This window comes from Anabrus simplex, chromosome 2, assembly GCF_040414725.1.
Source record: "Anabrus simplex isolate iqAnaSimp1 chromosome 2, ASM4041472v1, whole genome shotgun sequence".
Taxonomy (NCBI): domain Eukaryota; kingdom Metazoa; phylum Arthropoda; class Insecta; order Orthoptera; family Tettigoniidae; genus Anabrus; species Anabrus simplex.
Genome location: NC_090266.1, coordinates 264,954,118 through 264,974,585, shown reverse-complemented (window position 1 = coordinate 264,974,585; position 20,468 = coordinate 264,954,118). Strand labels below are relative to the sequence as shown.

The 20,468-nt window shown below is 38.7% G+C and overlaps 1 protein-coding gene across 1 annotated transcript in view; it reads right to left on the bottom strand.

The window, feature by feature from the left end:
• Positions 1-15,483: 15,483 nt before the first annotated feature.
• The window catches only part of LOC137498455 (piggyBac transposable element-derived protein 3-like), a 116,863-nt gene continuing 111,878 nt past the window's right edge, over positions 15,484-20,468 (bottom strand). Inside the window, exon 3 of the mRNA XM_068225973.1 lies at positions 15,484-15,594. Within this exon, the coding sequence (XP_068082074.1) occupies positions 15,484-15,594 (111 nt within the window). The remainder of the gene's footprint in view (positions 15,595-20,468) is intronic.

Sequence of the window (20,468 nt, the reverse complement as noted above, 5' to 3'; positions counted from 1 at the left end):
ATCGCCGAGCCAAAACTACTGGACATAAAGAAATGAAATTTTGGGGATATATTCATATTAAGATGTAGGTACTCGCTAAGAGAGAATTTTTGGATATTCCGTCGCTAAGGGGGTGAAAAGGGGGGTGAAATTTTAAAATGAGTGTATCTATATCTCAAAACTTTAAAAGTTTACAGCTGTAAAAATTGGTATTTAGAATCTTCTTTAAAAATAAGGAAACACGTATTTTTTTGTTTTCAGAAAATCCCAATAGGAGGGATGAAAAAGGGTGAAAATGGGGGAAAATGGGTTGAATGCCTTTAATCAGGATACCGGTACTTATATCTCAGAAACTGAAGATATTACAGACCTGAAAATTGGTACTTTTGATCTCTTTTAAAAATAAAGAAGCACGTATTTTTTTGTTTTTGTAAAATCCAATTAATGGGAGGGTGAAAAGGGGGTGAATTTTTAAAATGAGTGAATCTATATCTCCAAACTTTTAAAGTTTGCAGATGTAAAAATTGGTATTTAGAATCTTCATTAAAAATAAAGAAACACGTATTTTTTTTGTTTTCGGAAAATCGCAACAGGAGGAGTGAAAAGGGGTGAAAAATGGGTTGAATGCCTTTAATGAGGCTACTTATATCTCAGAAACTGAAGATATTATAGACCTGAAAATTGGTGTTTGGGATCTCCTTTAAAAATAAAGAAACACGTATTTTGATGTTTCTGGAAAACCCAATTAAGGGGGGGGTGAAAAGGGGGTAATATTTTAAAATGATTGTATCTATATCTCAAAACTTTTAAAAGTTAAAGATGTAAAAATTGGTATTTAGAATCTCCATTAAAAATAAAGAAACACGTATATTTTGTTTTCGGAAAATCGTAATAGGAAGGGTGGTAAAGGTTGAAAAAGGGGTCGAATGCATTTCATGAGTCTACTTATATTTCACAACCTGAAGATATTACAGACCTGAAAATTGGTGTTTGGGATCTCCTTTTAAAATAAAGGAACACGTATTTTTGTTTGTGGAAAATCTAATTAATGGGGGGGGGGGTTGAAAAGGGGGTGATTTTTAAAAATGAGTGTATCTATATCTCAAAACTTTTTAAGTTTATAGATGTAAAAATTGGTGTTTAGAATCTCCTTTAATAATAAAAAAACACGTATTCTTTTGTTTTCGGAAAATCCCAATAGGAAGGGTTTAAAAGGGTGAATAATGGGTTGAATGCCTTTCATGAGGCTACTTATATTTCAGAACCTGAAGATATTACAGACCTGAAAATTGGTATTTTGGATCTACTTTAAAAGTAAAGAAACACGTATTTTTTCGTTTTTGGAAAATCCAAATATTGGGGGTGAAAAGAGGGGGTGAATTTTTTAAAATGAGTGTGTCTACATCTTAAAACTTTAAAATTTACAGATGTAAAAATTGTTAGTTAGAATCTCCTCTAAAAATAAAGGAACACGTATTTTTTTTTTTTTTTGTTTCCTGTAAATCCTAATAGGAGGGGTGTAAAAGGGTGAAAAATGGGTTGAATGCCTTTAATGAGGATACACATATCTCATAAACGAAAGATATTACAGAACTGATAATTTGCATATGGGATCTCCTTTAAAAATAAAGAAACACGTATGTTTTACTTTTTGGAAAAGCCAATTAATGGCGGTTAAACGGGAGTGACAAATTGGGGTGAATGTTTTGAAAGACTATATCTACAGAATATCTTGGAAACGTAAAATGTTACAGACGTAAAGAGTGGGTGTACATCTCCTGTAAATGTAAAGAAATATAGGTGATTTGTTTTTGGAAACTCCACTTAAGGGGAACTCAAAAGGGGTGAAATTTTAAAATGAGAATTTTTACAACGTATCTAAAAAAACTTAACATGTTACAGAAGTGAAAAATGGTACTTTTTAATCTCTATTAAACATAAAGAAACGTGTACTTTTAGTTTTCGGAAATCCACTTGGTTGGAGGGAGGGGGGGGGGGTAAAAGTGACTGAAAATGGTGATGAATTCTTTTAATTAGGCTACTGATATCTCAAAAATGAAGATGTTACAGACTGAAATTTGATATTTACAATCTGCTTTAAAAGTAAAGAAACACGTATTCTCGGAAAATCCAAAGAAGGAGGGGGGGGGGGGTGAAAGAATTGAAAAATTAATTGACTTAATTGTATGAGAATACATACATCTAATAAAAACTAAAGTTGTTACAGACGTGAAAATTCGTATTTGGACCTCCTTTAATAACAAAGAAGAACGCGTTTTGGTGGGGAAACCATCTTGGAGGGCGGGAGTGTAAAGGAGTTGAATTCCTTTCATGAGGACACATAAATCAAAAACTGAAGAAGTTAGAGTCGTGATAATTGGTATTTAGAAGATCCTTTACTATTAAAGAAACAAGTATTTTTTGCGGGAAAATTCACTTAGGGGAGGGGGGAAGGAGTGTGAAAGGAAGTGAAAGAAAGTGAATTAATTTTATGGGGATATTTACATCTCAAAACCGAAGGTAATAGACGTGAACATTGGTGTTTGGAATCTCCCTTAAACATAAAGAAACAAGCATTCTTTTAAATTTTTTGGTGGGGGGGGGGGTGGCGGTAAATAAACTTAACGGCGGTGGGGTGTAGAAGGAGGTGAGACCAATTGATTTTACTGTTATTAATGTACTTATAAGGATCCTCCGTTGCTCAAGCGGCAGCGCGCCGGCCTCTCACAGCTGGGTTCCGTGGTTCAAATCCCGGTCACCCCATGTGGCATTCGTGCTGCACAAAACGGAGGCGGGACAGGTTTTTCTCCGGATACTCCGGTTTTCCCTGTCATCAGCCATTACAGCAACACATAATAATAATAATAATAATAATAATAATAATAATAATAATAATAATATTCCGGACCGTCGTCAAATGCGCGGACCGCGCTGGAAACGGCTCCTGGACGGGTAATGACTAAGAATGCAGTCCGGCCGCGGGTTCAGTGCCACCAAGGCACCCAATATGACACCACGCCGGATCTCCTGAAGGATTTTATCCATATTAAAAATATTATAGGAAAAGATGGCAAAGATTTACGAACCCAACTGACCGGGAGAAATACCTGAGTCTAGCCCGGGAAGTACGAAATCGATTGCTGGAAAGGAAGATTTAAAAATGGGAGGAAACGTGCCGTAAAATCATAGAAAACCAGTCAGATCGGGAATTTTGGTGGATTCTCGCAGAAAACGAGTCAGATCGCGAATTTAGGCGGATTATAGATCTAAAACAATAAGCATTCAATTATAAATTTCAGTATAATACCGTAGCGAAGCACGGGTATCTTGCTAGTCTATATATATAAAATAGCTTGTCCTGACTGACTGACTGACTGACTGACTGACTGACTGATTCATCATCGCCGAGCCAAAACTACTGGACATAAAGAAATGAAATTTTGGGGATATATTCACATTATGATTTAGGTGCTCGCTAAGAGAGGATTTTTGGATATTCCTTCGGTAAGGGGGTGAAAAGGGGGGTGAAATTTTAAAATGAGTGTATCTATATCTCAAAACTTTAAACGTTTATAGATGTGAAAATTGGTATTTAGAATCTTCTTTAAAAATAAGGAAACACGTATTTTTTTTGTTTTCAGAAAATCCCAAATGGAGGGGTGAAAAAGGGGGAAAATGGGGGAAAATGGGTTGAATGCCCTTAATCAGGATACCGGTACTTATATATCAGAAACTGAAGATATTACAGACCTCAAAATTGGTACTTTTGATCTCTTTTAAAAATAAGGAAACACGTATTTTTTTGTTTTTGGAAAATCCAATTAATGGGAGGGTGAAAAGGGGGTGAATTTTTAAATGAGTGTATCTATATCTCAAAACATTTAAAGTTTATAGATGTAATAATTGGTATTTAGAATCTCCTTTAAAAATAAAGAAACACGCATTCTTTTGTTTTCGGAAAATCCCAATAGGAAGGGTGTAAAAGGGTGAAAAATGGGTTGAATGCCTTTAATGAGGCTACTTATATTTCAGAACCTGAAGATATTACAGACCTGAAAATTGGCATTTTGGATCTACTTTAAAAGTAAAGAAACACGTATATTTTTTCGTTTTTGGAAAATCCAAATATTGGGGGGTGAATTTTTTAAAATGAGTGCGTCTACATCTTAAAACTTTAAAATTTACAGATGTAAAAATTGGTAGTTAGAATCTCTTCTAAAAATAAAGGAACACGTATTTTTTTGTTTCCTGTAAATCCTACAAGGAGGGGTGTAAAAGGGGTGAAAAATGGGTTGAATGCCTTTAATGGGGATACATATATATCAGAAACGAAAGATATTGCAGAACTGAAGATTTGTATATGGGATCTCCTTTAAAAATAGAGAAACACGTAATTCTTAGTTTTTTGGGAAATCCAATTAATGGCGGTTAAACAGGAGTGACAAATTGGAGTGAATTTTTTTGAATGACTATATCTACAGAATATCTTGGAAACGTAAAATGTTACAGACGTAAAAAGTGGGTGTTTGGAATCTCCTGTAAATGTAAATAAACATAGGTGATTTGTTTTTGGAAACTCCACTTAAGGGGTACTCAAAAGGGGTGAAATTATAAAATGAGAATTTTTACAGTATATCTAAAAAAACTTAACATGTTACAGAAGTGAAGGTATTTCTTTTATCTCTATTAAACATAAAGAAACGTGTGTTTTTAGTTTTCGGAAATACCTCTTGGGTGGAGGGGGGTGGTAAAGTGACTGAAAATGGTGTTGAATTCTTTTAATTAGGCTACAGATATCACAAAAATGAATACGTTACAGACGTGAAATCTGATATTTGCAATCTGCTTTAAAAGTAAAGAAACACGTATTCTGGGAAAATCCAATGAAGTAGGGGGGGGGGGAAGAATTGAAAAATTAATTGCCTTAATTGTATGAGAATATATACACCTAATAAAAACTAAAGTTGTTACAGACGTGAAAATTCGTATTTGGATCTCCTTTAAAAACAAAGAAAAGCGCGTTTTGGTGGGGAAACCATCTTGGAGGGCGGGAGTGTAAAGGAGTTGAATTCCTTTCATGAGGACACATAAATCAAAAACTGAAGAAGTTAGAGTCGTGATCATTGGTATTTAAGATGATCATTTACTATTAAAGAAACAAGTATTTTTTGCGGGAAAATTCACTTGGGGGGGGGGGAGTATTGGGATATGAAGTGCAGAAAGTAAATTATTTTTATTGGGATACTTATATCTCAAAACTGAAGGTAATAGACGTGAACATTGGTGTTTGGAATCTCCCTTAAACATAAAGAAACAAGCATTCTTTTAATTTGGGGGGGGGGGGGGGCGGTAAATATACTTAACGGCGGTGGGGTGTAGAAGTAGGTGAGACCAATTGATTTTAGCTGTTATTAATGTACTTATAAGGATCCTCCGTTGCTCAGGCGGCAGCGCGCCAGCCTCTCACAGCTGGGTTCCGTGGTTCAAATCCCGGTCACTCCATGTGACATTCGTGCTGGACAAAACGATGGCGGGACAGGTTTTTCTCCGGATACTCCTGTTTTCCCTGTCATAAGCCATTCCAGCAACACATAATAGTAATAATAATAATAATAATAATAATATTCCGGACCGTCGTCAAATGTGCGGACCGCGCTGGAAACGGCTCCTGGACGGGTAATGACTAAGAATGCAGTCCGGCCGCGGGTTCAGTGCCGCCAAGGCACCCAATATGACACCACGCCGGATCTGCTGAAGGATTATATCCATATTAAACATGATTATAGGAAAAGATGGCAAAGATTTACGGACCCATCTGACCGGGAGGAATACCTGAGCCTAGCCCGGGAAGTACGAAATCGATTGCTGGAAAGGAAGATTGAAAAATGGGAGGAAACGTGCCGTAAAATAATAGAAAACCAGTCAGATCGGAAATTTTGGTGGATTCTCGCAGAAAACGAGTCAGATCGCGAATTTCGTCGGATTATATATCTAAAACAATAAGCATTCAATTGTAAATTTCAGTATGATACCGTAGCGAAGCACGGGTATCTTGCTAGTATATATATATAAAATAGCTTGTCCTGACTGACTGACTGATTCATCATCGCCGAGCCAAAACTACTGGACATAAAGAAATGAAATTTTGGGGATATATTCATATTATGATGTAGGTGCTCGCTAAGAGAGGATTTTTTGATATTCCTTCGCTAAGGGGTGAAAATGGGGGTGAAATTTTAAAATGAGTGTATCTATATCTCAAAACTCTAAAAGTTTACAGATGTAAAAATTGGTATTTAGAATCTTCTTTGAAAATAAGGAAACACGTATTTTTTTGTTTTCAGAAAATCCCAATATGAGGGATGAAAAAGGGTGAAAATCAGGGAAAATGGATTGAATGCCTTTAATCAGGATACCGGCACTTATATCTCAGAAACTGAAGATATTACAGACCTGAAAATTGGTACTTTTGATCTCTTTTAAAAATAAAGAAGCACGTATTCTTTTGTTTCTGTAAAATCCAATTAATGGGAGGGTGAAAAGGGGGTGAATTTTTAAAATGAGTGAATCTATATCTCCAAACTTTTAAAGTTTGCAGATGTAAAAATTGGTATTTAGAATCTTCAGTAAAAATTAAGAAACACGTATTTCTTTGTTTTCGGAAAATCGCAATAGGAGGAGTGAAAAGGGGTAAAAATGGGTTGAATGCCTTTAATGAGGCTACTTATATCTCAGAAACTGAAGATATTATAGACCTGAAAATTGGTGTTTGGGATCTCTTTTAAAAATAAAGAAACACGTATTTTTTGTTTTTCTGGAAAACCTAATTAAGGGGGTGAAAAGGGGGTAATATTTTAAAATGACTGTATCTATATCTCAAAACGTTTAAAGGTTATAGATGTAAAAATTGGTATTTAGAATCTCCATTAAAAATAAAGAAACACGTATATTTTGTTTTCGGAAAATCATAATAGGAAGGGTGGTAAAGGTTGAAAAAGGGGTCGAATGCATTTCATGAGTCTACTTATATTTCAGAACCTGAAGATATTACAGACCTGAAAATTGGTGTTTGGGATCTCCTTTAAAAATAAAGAAACACGTATTTTTCTTTTTGTGGAAAATCCAATTAATGGGGGGGTTAAAAGGGGGTGATTTTTTAAAATGAGTGTATCTATATCTCAAAATTGTTTAAGTTTATAGATGTAAAAATTGGTATTTAGAATCTCCATTAAAAATAAAGAAACATGTATTCTTTTGTTTTCGGAAAATCCCAATAGGAAGGGTGTAAAAGGGTGAATAATGGGTTGAATGCCTTTCATGAGGCTACTTATATTTCAGAACCTGAAGATATTACAGACCTGAAAATTGGTATTTTGGATCTACTTTAAAAGTAAAGAAACACGTATTTTTTCGTTTTTTGAAAATCCAAATATTGGGGGGTGAAGAGGGGGGTGAATTTTTTAAAATGAGTGTGTCTACATCTTAAAACTTTAAAATTTACAGATGTAAAAATTGGTAGTTAGAATCTCCTCTAAAAATAAAGGAACAAGTTTTTTTTTTGTTTTCTGTAAATCCCAATAGGAGGGGTGTAAAAGGGTGAATAATTGGTTGAATGCCTTTAATGAGGATACATATATCTCAGAAACTGAAGATATTACAGAAGTGAAAATTTGTATATGGGAGCTCCTTTAAAAATAAAGAAACACGTATTTTTTGTTTTTGGAAAATCCATTTAATGGCGGTTAAACAGGAGTGACAAACTGGGGTGAATTTTTTGAAAGACTATATCTACAGAATATCTGAGAAACGTAAAATGTTACAGACGTAAAAACTGGGTATTTGGAATCTCTGTAAATGTAAAGAAAGATAGGTGATTTGTTTTTGGAAACTCCACTTAAGGGGAACTAAAAAGGGGTGAAATTTTAAAAAGAGAATTTCTACAGTATATCTCAATAACTTAACATGTTATAAAAGTGCAAAATTGTATTTTTTATCTCTATTAAAAATAAAGAAACGTGTATTTTTAGCTTTCGGAAATACCACTTGGGTGGAAGGTTGGGGGGGTAAAAGTGACTGAAAATGGTGTTGAATTATTTTAATTAGGCTACTGATATCTCAAAAATGAAGATATTACAGACGTGAAATTAGACATTTGGAATCTGCTTTAAAAGTATAGAAACACGTATTATCGGAAAATACAATGAAGGTGGGGGGGGGATGAAAGAATTGAAAACTTAATTGACTTAATTGTATGAGAATACATACATCTAATCAAAACTAAAGTTGTTACAGACGTGAAAATTGGTATTTGAATCTCCTTAAACAAAGAAAACGCGTTTGGAGGGGACCATCTTGGGGAGCGAGAGTGAAAAGGAGTTGAATTCCTTTCATGAATACATGTAAATCAAAAACTGAAGAAGCTAGAGTCGGGATAATTCCTATTTAGAAGATCCTTTACTATTAAAGAAACAAGTATTTTTTGCCGGAAAATTCACTTACGGGTGGGGGGAAATGTGAAAAGAAGTGAAAGAAAGTGAATTATTTTTATGGGAATACTTACATCTCAAAACTGAAGGTAACAGACGTGAACAATGGTGTTTGGAATCTCCTTTCAACATAAAGAAACACGCCTTCTATTATTTATTTTTTGGTGGGGGGTAAATTAAGTTAACGGCGGTGGGGTGAAAAAAGGAGGTGAGACCAATTGATTTTACTGTTCATAATGTACTTATAAGGAGCCTCCGTTGCTCAGGCGGCAGCGCGCCGGCCTCTCGCAGCTGGGTTCCGTGGTTCAAATCCCGGTCACTCCATGTGATATTCGTGCTGGACAAAACGGAGGCGGGACAGGTTTTTCTCCGGATACTCCGATTTTCCCTGTCATCATTCATTCCAGCAACACTGTCCAAATTTCATTTCATTTGTCATTCATCGATCATTGCCCCAGAGGTGTGCTTCGGCAGCCGGCACAATTCCTATTGTCGCCGTTAGATGGGGCTTTATTCATTCCATTTCTTACCCTGTCGAATGACTGGAAACAGGCTATATAGTTTCGATGTACTTATTCTGATCATAAACCGATCATTTTTTAATCTTTCCTGGGTTCGTTTTCAACAGCCATCTTTTCATTCGGAGAACGTTCTTAGATTACAGTAGATTCTCCTGGCATATAAATAAAAATTTAAACACATTTGAAATAAACGATAGGAATGAGATGGACCGTCAAATTGTTCACCTCTATAATAAGGTCAATAATGCACGGAAGTATGTCATTGGTGTCGGCAGAAATCCCGCACACTTGCCTACGCGCGACAATGGTGCTGGTCACATTGTAACAATGACACTGGCAGCAGATGTAATTTACCGCCACGTAGCGGTCTTGCATCTTGCTCTGGGGTCGAGAACATATTTTAATAATAATAATATTAATAATAATAACAATAATAATAGTAATGTTCTGGACCGTTGTCAAATGTGCGGACCACCCTGGAAACGGGTCCTGGACGTGTAATGACTAAGAATGCAGTCCGGCCGCGGGTTCAGTACCGCGAAGGCACCCAAGACGACACCAAGCCGGATCTCCTGAAGGATTTGATTCATATTAAAAACGCTTATAGGAAGAGATGGCAAAGATTTAGGGACCCAACTGACCGGGTGGAATATCTGGACCTAGCCCGGGAAGTACGAAATCGATAGCTGGAAGGAAAGATTGAAAAATGGGAGGAAACATACCGTAATCTATTAGAAAACGAGTCAGATCGCGAATTTTGGCGGATTCTCGCAGAAAACGAGTCAGATCGCGAACTTCGGCGGATTATATATCTAAAACAATAAACATTCAATTGTAAATTTCAGTATAATACCGTAGCGAAGCACGGGTATCTTGCTAGTATATATATAAAGGACATATGTTGCACATCATCACATTATAATCACATAAATATTCATATAAAATCAGTCAAACTTGTAGACAAGATTTTTGTTGCATATTTCCTAATAATGGTATACACCTTTTTCTCTTTACTCGTCAGACGTGCACTTACACAGGTTGGTAACTGCTGCTTAACGTGAAGCAGTGATGGAATCAACAGATTTTCCTGTTGGTGGTAATGGGTACATGCAAAAATGAGATGGTTTAGGTCTTTAATCGACTGGCCATCACACAAACAGTATGGTGTGTCAACTACGTTGATGCGATAAAAGTGGCTTAGAAAACTTCCGTGATTGAATAGCATTCGTGTGATTGTCGAGATTAATCGTCGTTGAGTGTTCCATTATGCAAACGAAGGACGTCGCGGGGGATTCTGTTCAGTCACCTAGTAAAATTTACCTCTGTGGCTCTTTGTTTCCTCCCACTTCTTTGTCCACTGACAATAGGCTCTTTTGTATATACTCACTATACAATCCATGAAATTGCTGGGAATATTTATGACCTGTCCACTGACGCTTTCTTCCTTCGCTAAGGCATCTACGAATTCATTATGTGGTATCCCGATGTCGGCTGGGACCCATACGAAATTTTACTCTGGAGTTCGTATGTTTTTAAATAATACTGTTGTGATAGGAATTGGGTTTCTGGAGGATAAGCGGTGTAGATAGTGTGGAAAGAAAGCTCAATGAATCGGTAAGGACAGTGATACTTTTACGGTATAATTGTCTGGCATACTTAAGGCTTCTATAATGGCAATACCTTCTGCTGCGTAGATAGAAATATGTTCTGGAAATCGAAAATATTGAGCTTCACGTTGTTCAGGACAATAGAATGCACATCCTACGCCGCGTATTGGTATTTTTGAGCCGTCAGTATAAATTTTAACAGACAAAGGATACCGGAGAGTCAAATCATCTTGACATAACTGCACCAACCTTTGATTTTTTTTGTAGATATGTTAGTGGTCTATTCACGTCCACATGGCATGTGCAGTGCTCATATGGAATATCATATATGTTTGATATACCCTTTTGACAGTGTTGAGTCAGTAGTGGGTCTATATCCGTGACACGTTGCAGTAGGAGATATCTTTAAATCAAATATTGATCGTCTTCAAAGAGATGTTAGAATTGTTGAGCTTTTAGTGCGAGTTTGCTTTAATATAAACTTATCTGAAAGAATCTGAGCGCGGATATTCAGGAGCAATACTGCGTCTTCTAAAAGAAGGGCATTAGTTGGCGTGGCTTTCATAGCTCCAAGGCAAATGTTAATGCACTGAAATTCAAGACTATCCAGTATATTTAGTAGGCGTTTATTGCCACTGAAATAAAACATGCTTCCATATTCCAGCTTCGAGCGAATCAGCGTACGATATAGTACTAATAGTATAGATGGATGTGCTCCCAACCAAGTTCGAGTTAATGCGCGTAGGATATTGATCCCTTGTTCCAATTTTGGAATAATATGTTGTATATGAGCAGTTCACGTGAGACGGAAATCACAAACCTGTCCGAGGAATTTGGTTTGTCGTTGAACCAAGATGTTGTGTGATCCCGAGATGAAGTTGTAAATTGGTGGTTGAATTCTTCTTTTCGTGAATATGAATGCCGAGGATTTACTTGCAGAGAGACCTAACCCATGTTGATGTAACCACTGATTTACGTGCTGCATAGCATCTGAAAGACGACACTTGGCAGCAGGTATTGTCGTCGCTGAAGTAAAAATGCATACGTCGTCAGCATACTGAAGAATGCTAATTCTAGGAGGCAGAATATTTTCCAAATCTCGGGTATAAATGGTGTATAGTAGGGGAGTAAGTACTGCACCTTGAGGGAGTCCAGGGAGTCCTTGTGTCGATCGTTGTAGTCCGAGAAGTCTATGTTATGAGGAAAATAAAGCCATCTAACATGTATAAATTGATATATACCCGACAGAAAGGTTGGAGGCAATCCAAGAGCAAACCGTTTGTCCATTAGTATTGGTATTCGTACATTGTGATACGTAGCTGATTTACCTACTTCTCTATACACCCGGTGGTTGCGCATAAACTGCCAATCAATTTTGATGAGTCCATGCCGTACAGTTCTGGACGCAAGGTTACTGACGACCACGACACATTACGGCGTAATTTTGATTGTTTTAGAGACAATGAAAAAATATGTATATACAAGTAGGACATAAAATACCTGCATGACGTACAGCAAAATGTGTTTTAATTGCCTAATGAGGCATCCGTCCAAGAGCACGCTTATTCACCGTATGACACTCGAGAAAGCTTATTCTGCCAATCTTAGAGACGCAGTAAGTCGTTTTCCTCCTGTTCCGAGACACCAGATTCAAACCCCACTAGGCCACGCTGAGTGGCTCAAACGATTGAGGCGCTTGCCTTCTGACCCCGACGTGGCAGGTTCGATCCTGGCTCAGTCCGGTGGTATTTGAAGGTGCTCAAATACGTCAGCCTCGTGTCGGTAAATGTACTAGCGCGTAAAAGATCTCCTACGGGACTAAATTCCGGCACCTTCGCGTCTCCGAAAACCGTAAAAAGTAGTTAGTGGGACGTAAAGCAAATAATATTATTACCGAGCTCGATAGCTGCAGTCGCTTAATTGCGGCCAGTATCCAGTATTCGGGAGATAGTAGGTTCGAACCCCACTATCGGCGGCCCTGAAAATGGTTTTCCGTGGTTTCCCATTTTCACACCAGGCAAATGCTGGGGCTGTACCTTAATTAAGGCCACGGCCGCTTCCTTCCCACTCCTAGCTATTTCCTGTCCCATCGTCGCCATAAGACCTATCTGTGTCGGTGCGACGTAAAGCAACTAGCAAAAAAAAAAAAATAATAATAATAATATTATTATTAAAATCCCCACTAAGGCTTATGGCATTTGAAAGTGTTTCAGTGCGACAACTCTGTGCCAATGGCCTCGAGCTTGTTAAAAAAAGAATTTATTGCAGCCGAATGGCCATATTGGTACATACATGACCTATATTACATTTCCTTTGGAGCTTAACCTATATAATAGTACCTAATTATAATATTCAATATATACTCGTAGTGTTCAAACAGTTTTGTCCGTCCTCATTTCTCCCTATTATATTCATTTAATTGTGTGGTTCCTTTTAAGTGCGCACGGTTATGTCTTACTATACTCAACAATATACTTTTGCCTCTTATTACACATGGTTAAGTGGTACCTGTCACAGAGCTGGTTACACAGTGCACATACACAGTTGTTGGATGGTTCGTGGTATTTCTTGTCCTGGCAGATTTGATGGTGAAATCCATGGATTGTCAGTCTGGTGAATACGTTCCTTAGTTACTGGTTTTCGTACACCCATCTCCTGTCTATCATAGCATAGAAGTCTAGGGGTATTTCTCGTGGTTTCTTTTCTCTGATCTCGATAAGTGTCTTCGCTGGCTTGGTGTATGGCAGGAATAACTGGAGTCGTAGGTCCTCTATATAGAATGTCTCTTTTGCTAGTTCGCAAACAAGTCTGGATGGGGCCGTTTTCTCTATTCCTAGCGCTCTTTTTAAATATCGGGCTTTCACTTTATGGTCTTTAAGTCTGTCAGGGATATTTTTTCCCATATTACTTCCAGACCGTATGTTACGACTGGGCTTACTTCCGCGTGGAAAAGGGTTATGGCCGTTTGTAGTGATAGGGGTAATATTCTTTACGCTGTAGATTCCCCTGATTTGCGGCAGTTGCTCTTTCTTTTACGTGTTTCCTGAAGTAGTTGCATGTTGTCTGTAGGGTGATTCCAAGGTATTTGTACGAGTTTACTAGCTCTATTTCTTCCTCTTCCAGTGTCATTCTATCTGTGGCCGCAGCTTTTCCTCCTTTTCTGAATACAACGTATACCGTCTTTTTCTGTTTAATTTTGAGTTCGTTTTCCTTCGCCCAAGCATGTACGTTGTTCAGCGTTTCCTGTAAATCGACCTTCTTTGGTGAGCATATGACCATGCCATCTGCATATAAGTACAGTGAGACCGAGGTGGCTTTCCCTAATATTTTCGTGATGTCTGCCGTGGCTCATTGGATCTCCCTGTAGTACTCCGATTGGTTGTACTATTTCTCTTGATGTCGAGACTCCATCCTTGATTTCTATTTTGTTGTAGTCAAGAATGTTGTTACTCGTTTCTGTAATGACATGCTTTTCTCCCATCATGCTTTCTAACTTTTGTAGCAGCTTCGTCCTACTTCGTAAGTCGAAGGCTTTGGTGTAATCAAGAAAGATAGTATGATATTTACCTTTGGGTTGTCTTAGTGTTTCATGGATATCATTTAGTAGGTTGTTTATGACATGTAATGTCGACCTTCCTTCTCTGAATCCGAATTGCTGGTCGGGAATTGATGAGTCTATCGATGCAGTGAGTCTTCTGGTGAGTAATTTGGAATATTTGGAGTATCCTCGAGCTTGTAAAAGAATTACTATTGGACAAAAATTCCGATAGCCCTACGGGTCTTAAAATCCATTGTAAATGAAGAAAAATTAAGCTATTATTATTAATGTTGTTATTACTATTATTATTATTATTATTATTATTATTATTATTATTATTATTATTATCATCATCATCATCATCGAATTGAGAGCCTCAGTCGGTGGAGCACTGTTATTCTGAGTCCAAGTTTACAGGTTTGATTCCGGCCCAGCCCTGTGATATTTGCAGGTGCTTAAATACGGAAGGGTCGAGTCAGTAGATTAACCAGCACACAAAAGAACTCATGTGGGACAAACGTTTGGCAACTCGGCGTCTCGAAAAATCATAGGAAAGTGATTGGGGGACGTAAAGCCAATAGAAGAAATAATAATAATAATAATAATAATAATAATAATAATAATAATAATAATAATAATAATAATAATAATAATAATAATTGCAACATCAGTACAGCCTCTCCCTAACGATAGGCAAAATCTTCTAAACCTGAAGGCAGTGTAGTATCGGGAGACAAACCGAACTTTATGAAATGTACATAACCTTCTACTTAAACATAGTTTTGTACCTTTGAGTGCCACCTAGGGGTTTGGAATGTAAGAGCATTATTAGAGTATTGCACATATTTGTGGACTGGCACCCGTAAACTTAAGTCATCTGTGTCTAAGTTTCCATTAGTGTCATTTCTATTTAAACCAACCAATCAGCGCCCAACTCGTCCCTATAAAAACTAGTAATCTGTTACCTTTTGTATCTATCTAGATGTTGTATTATGTGGCGGTAAGTGAGGTTCTCCTCTCAGGAAACTACGGACGAGCTGGGGCAGCATGTAAATTGGGCGGATGAATTTTGATCTAACTTGTGAACTTATTTGCGTGTGGCGATTAGAAGGTAGCAGCGTTCTCCTCTAGCGTGTATCGGTTAGGGTGTGCTGTGTTTACCATGTTTCTGAGGCAGGGTTTCCTAATTTTCTATTAGCTTTCATAAGGACGTATGAGCGTGGACCCTCGTTTCCCTTGTTCACTTGTCTAACCTATCTCGAATTTCGGTCTTTAACTTTTCTTTATTTGTCTTACTCACCAACGCAGTGTATCAGGGCCTTCTGCCCTATTAGATTTTAAGGCAAGACATGTCACAGGATTGCCTGAGTGGATTCAGCATCCCATTCCATTCCGTTCTCGGGACCTTCGGCTCCTGTTTTTTTCTGGATCCTCCTGCCCCATGAGTTGTGCGTTGCTATCTCCTGAATAAAGAGCAACGAGTGTCCTGTTATGTGAAAGCTGCTAATATTTCATGACTGACATTCATATTTCATGTGTAAAGAATAAGTGACTGCGCGGTTAGGGTCACGTAGTTATCAGCTTGCATTCGGAACATAGTGGGTTCGAACCCTGCTGTCGGTAGCCCTGAAGAAGGTTTTCCGTGATTTCCCATTTTCACACCAGGAGAATGCTGGGGCTGTACTGCAATTAAGGCCACGGTCGCTTCCTTCGAACTCCTAGCCCTATCCTATTCCATTGTCGTCATAAGACATATCTGTGTCGGTGCGATGTAAAGCAGATTGTAAAAAAAAGCATTCCACCCCTAAAGCATTAAATGAGGTCAGCTCCGAAAACAATATTATTCATCTCTCCAAAACCGTTTGACGTACGAAGTTGTTATTTTATAAGGAAGTTATTCTTGTATGTCCTAGGTGTAAAATTTGATGTACTTCAAAATGTTTTACTAATGATGATGTTATTGATTTTACGTCCCACTAATTAATTAAATTGTTATCAGAGAAGCCAAGGTGCCGGAAATTCATCCCCAGGGATTTCTTTTACGTGCTGGTAAATCCACCGATTCAGGGCAGACGTTTTGGAGCACCTTCGAATACCACCGGCCTGAGCCAGGATCGAACCTGTCAACTTGGGCTCAGAATGACAGCGCCGTAACCATTCGAGCCAGTTTAGATGGGAGTTGACAGTCACAATATTAATTTTTCCGAAAACCTTCCACGTACGAAATTAACATTTTACATGAATGTTAGTGTTCTATGTCCTAGATGTTAAATAACACGGTGTTTTAAAACATTGCATGGTATTCACATGAGTGTCAGATCCGAAAAGAAGTAATCGTCTTCTTCTTCTTCTTTATCTGTTTACCCTCCAAGGTCGGTTTTTCCCTCGGACTCAGCGAGGGATCCCACCTCTACCGCCTCAAGGGCAGTGTTCTGAAACTTCAGACTCTGGGTCGGACATACAACTGGGGAGGATGACCAGTACCTCGCCCAGGTGGCCTCACCAGCTATGCTGAACAGGAGCTTTGAGGAGGTATGGGAAGATTGGAAGGGATAGACAAGGAAGAGGGAAGGAAGTGGCCGTGGCCTTAAGTTAGGTACCATCCCGGCATTTGCCTGGAGGAGAAGTGGGAAACCACGGAAAACCACTTCCAGGATTACTGAGGTAGGAATCGAACGCACCTCCACTCAGTTGACCTTCCGAGGCTATGTGGATCCCGTTCCAGCCCTCGTACCACTTTTCAAATTTTGTGGCAGAGTCGGGAATCGAGCCCGGACCTCCGGGGTTGGCAGCTAATCACACTAACCACTACACCACAGAGGCCAACAAATAAATAATCACTCCTCCAAAATCGTTTGATGTGCGGACTGGTGGTGTATTTTATAGGCTAGCCGACATTGGACTCACCAAAATTTAAAGCTTTGAAAGATAACTTTGAATTTAAAACCGTAGCAAAGCTAGAACTGCATAAGAGAAAACTTTAAAAACGTTGGAATAAATTAATCTACCTATCTCTAATTTGGAAAATATGGGTTTATTTGTAACTAAATGTAAAACCTACATTTGGTAAAAATTGAATAAGAACTGAAGGAGTTTCACAATTCAGTCACAACTCCCATCAATATGTTTCGCAGAATTCTTTACGTCGCACCGACAGAGATAGGTCTTCAGGCGACGATGGGACGGGAAGGGGCTAGGAGTGGGAAGTAAGCGGCCGTGGCCTCAGTTAAGGTACAGCACCAGCACGTGCCTGGTGTGATTATGGGAAACCACTATAAACCATCTTCAGGGCTGTCGACAACGGGTTTCGAACCCACTATCTCCCGAATATTGGAAATTGGTCGCGACTGCAGCTAACGAGCTCGGTTTTCGTGGGATAGAATTCGTATTTGTTTACAGGAACAGTGAAATCTGGAATCACCACATTTTTTTTCTTTTTTTTTTTTTTTTTTTTTGCTATTTGTTTTACGTCGCACCGACACAGATAGGTCTTATGGCGACAATGGGACAGGAAAGGCCTAGGAATGGGAAGGAAGCGGCCGTGGCCTTAATTAAGGTACAGCCCCTGGTGTGAAAATGGGAAACCACGGAAAACCATTTTCAGTGCTGCCGACAGTGGGGTTCGAACCCACTATCTCCCGGATGCGAGCTCACAGCTGCGCGCTCCTAACCGCATGGCAAACTCGCCCGGTCACCACAAAAAGTTAGTTATCGGATGATATGAATGTAGAGTTGTAATAAACAACGACACTCCGCCTCTGTGGTGTAGTGGTTAGTGTGATTAGCTACCACTCCCGAAGGCCCGGGTTCGATTCCAGGTTCTGCCATAGAATGTGAAAAGAGATTGGAGGACTAGGACGTGGTCCACTCAGTTTCGGGAGGATCAACTGAGTAGAGGGGGTTCGATTCCCATCACAGCCATCCTCGAAGAGGTTAACCGTGGTTTCCCCGCTTCTTCTCCAGGCAAACGCCGGGATGGTAACTAACTTAAAGGGCACGACCGCTTCCTTCCCTCTTTCTTGACTATCCCTTCCATTCAACCCATTTTCCACAAGGCCACTGCTCAGCACCTGGGCGAGGTACTGGTATTCTTTTGCATCTGTATCCCCGAAGAAATGTCTCACGCTTCAAAATACTGGCCTTGAGGTGGTAGGGGTGGTGTCTCTCGCTGAGTCCGAGGGGAAAATCAACCCTGGACGGTAAATGGGTTAAATAATAATAATAATAATAATAATAATAATAATAATAATAATAATAATAATAATAATAATAATAATAATAATTAGCAAGGACAAGGAACTTATGAGACGTAATTATTGTCTACTTTAATAATGACTTAAACCACTGTCATTCTCAAGGTGCCATTTATAAATCTGGTATTATTTCACAAGTACATCATTAGGTTCACTGCCAATATCCAATTTAGTCTTCTTTCGTTTTGGTATTGAACGCGAAACTTTACACTAAGATCGCTATAACGTTCTGAATTAAGGCAGTTCACGACGCAACAGTGTCGTTTAGCACAACGAGGAGTTTCCATATTACGTCTATATGCAAATTACGTATTATAGTACAATATTATGCAGACTAATAACAAATATTTCCGTCAATCAACATCACATTCGTTCGTTACTTGAACCAGTATGGCCGGCCTGAATGGCTCAGACGGTTGAAGCACTGGCCTTCTGACCCCAGCTTGGCAGATTCAATCAGGCAGTATTTGAAAGTGCTCAGATACGTAGGCCTCGTGTCGGTAGATTTATTGGCACGTAAAAGAACTCCAGAGGAACAAAATTCCGGCACCTCGGCCTCTCCGAAAACCATCAAAAGTAGTCGGTGGGACGAAAAACATTCTTCTTCTTCTTCTTATTATTATTATTATTATTATTATTATTATTATTATTATTATTATTATTATTATTATTATTATTATTAACAAACTAGTATGGCCTGCACGCCACCTCACTGCTCTGCCACCTTTAGCGCTAGTATTGACTTGCACGTTCCCCATAGTGCAAAACGTCCAGGAATCCATTCACATTCATGTATAGTATGACATATTTGTTGGATATTCTTCTCAAGTATAATTTAGAGAATCAGTTCGCTCCTGAAAATCGAGTTAGAGAATATTTTAATTTGTGATTTAAAGAATGCTAACGATGCAGTTAACTTTGTACTCAGCAAAGTGCCGAAACTATAATTAGGCTGTTGTAGCAGGTGTACGCAACTGAATGGCATTGTTGGACAAACTGGGGCAAGTATTCGTTTATAAGAAGAGGAGTAAGGGTCTCAAATAATTTACCAAGGAATTTCCAAATGCATTTTTTTTTAATATAGAAAAGACAAGGTGAACAAGTGATAGGGAATCTGTCATCTGGGCGACTGTCCTAAACGCAGATGAGTTGTTTCTTTACAACTCGGTTTACGTCGCACCGACACAGATAGGTCGTATGGCAAACATGGGATAGGAAAGTGCTAGGAGGGGGAAGAAAGTGCCCATGAACTTAATTAAGGCAGAGCATCATCATTTGCCTCGTGTGAAAATAAGAAACCACGGGAAAACACCTTGAAGGCTGTCGAGAGCGGGGTTCGAACGCACTATCTCCCGAATGCAAGCTCACAGCTGCGCATCCTTAACCTCACGGCCAACTCGCTTAGTAGCAACTCGAATCTTCAGTGTCCCAGATAACATTGTCAGGAACATCAAAGGCATCATATTCAACTGGAAATGTACCTTTCCTCCAGAATTTACTTGTCATTAAAGCAACTACGGTTGAATAATAGTTGTAAGGTTATTTAAATTAAAGGTCTCTTCTGTGGTTCGGATTCCACCTGAAACTGAAAGTCCTATGCTATGACCAGGATATCGATAGTATCTACAAGCTAGCTTAACAACTAGAAAATAACAGGACTTAACGTAGCATTACTGATTTGATGTTCTTAAAAGTAGTTGATAGTAATTACGCAGAACACGTCCAGTTTAACTGTACAAGCAGTACGTTTAGGTACAGAGACGATATTCCAATTATTTTCGAGTTCGTCTACTCACGCCAAGAAAAGCGTAGTCTATTCTTAACAATGAATCCAAATATAATGAAATTTCATTATGGGCATTTCATTACCAGGCGAGTTGGCCGTGCGCGTAGAGGCGCGCGGCTGTTAGCTTGCATCCGGGAGATAGTAGCTTCGAATCCCACTATCGGCAGCCCTGAAAATGGTTTTCCGTGGTTTCCCATTTTCACACCAGGCAAATGCTGGGGCTGTACCTTAATTAAGGCCACGGCCGCTTCCTTCCAACTCCTAAGCCTTTCCTATCCCATCGTCGCCATAAGACCTA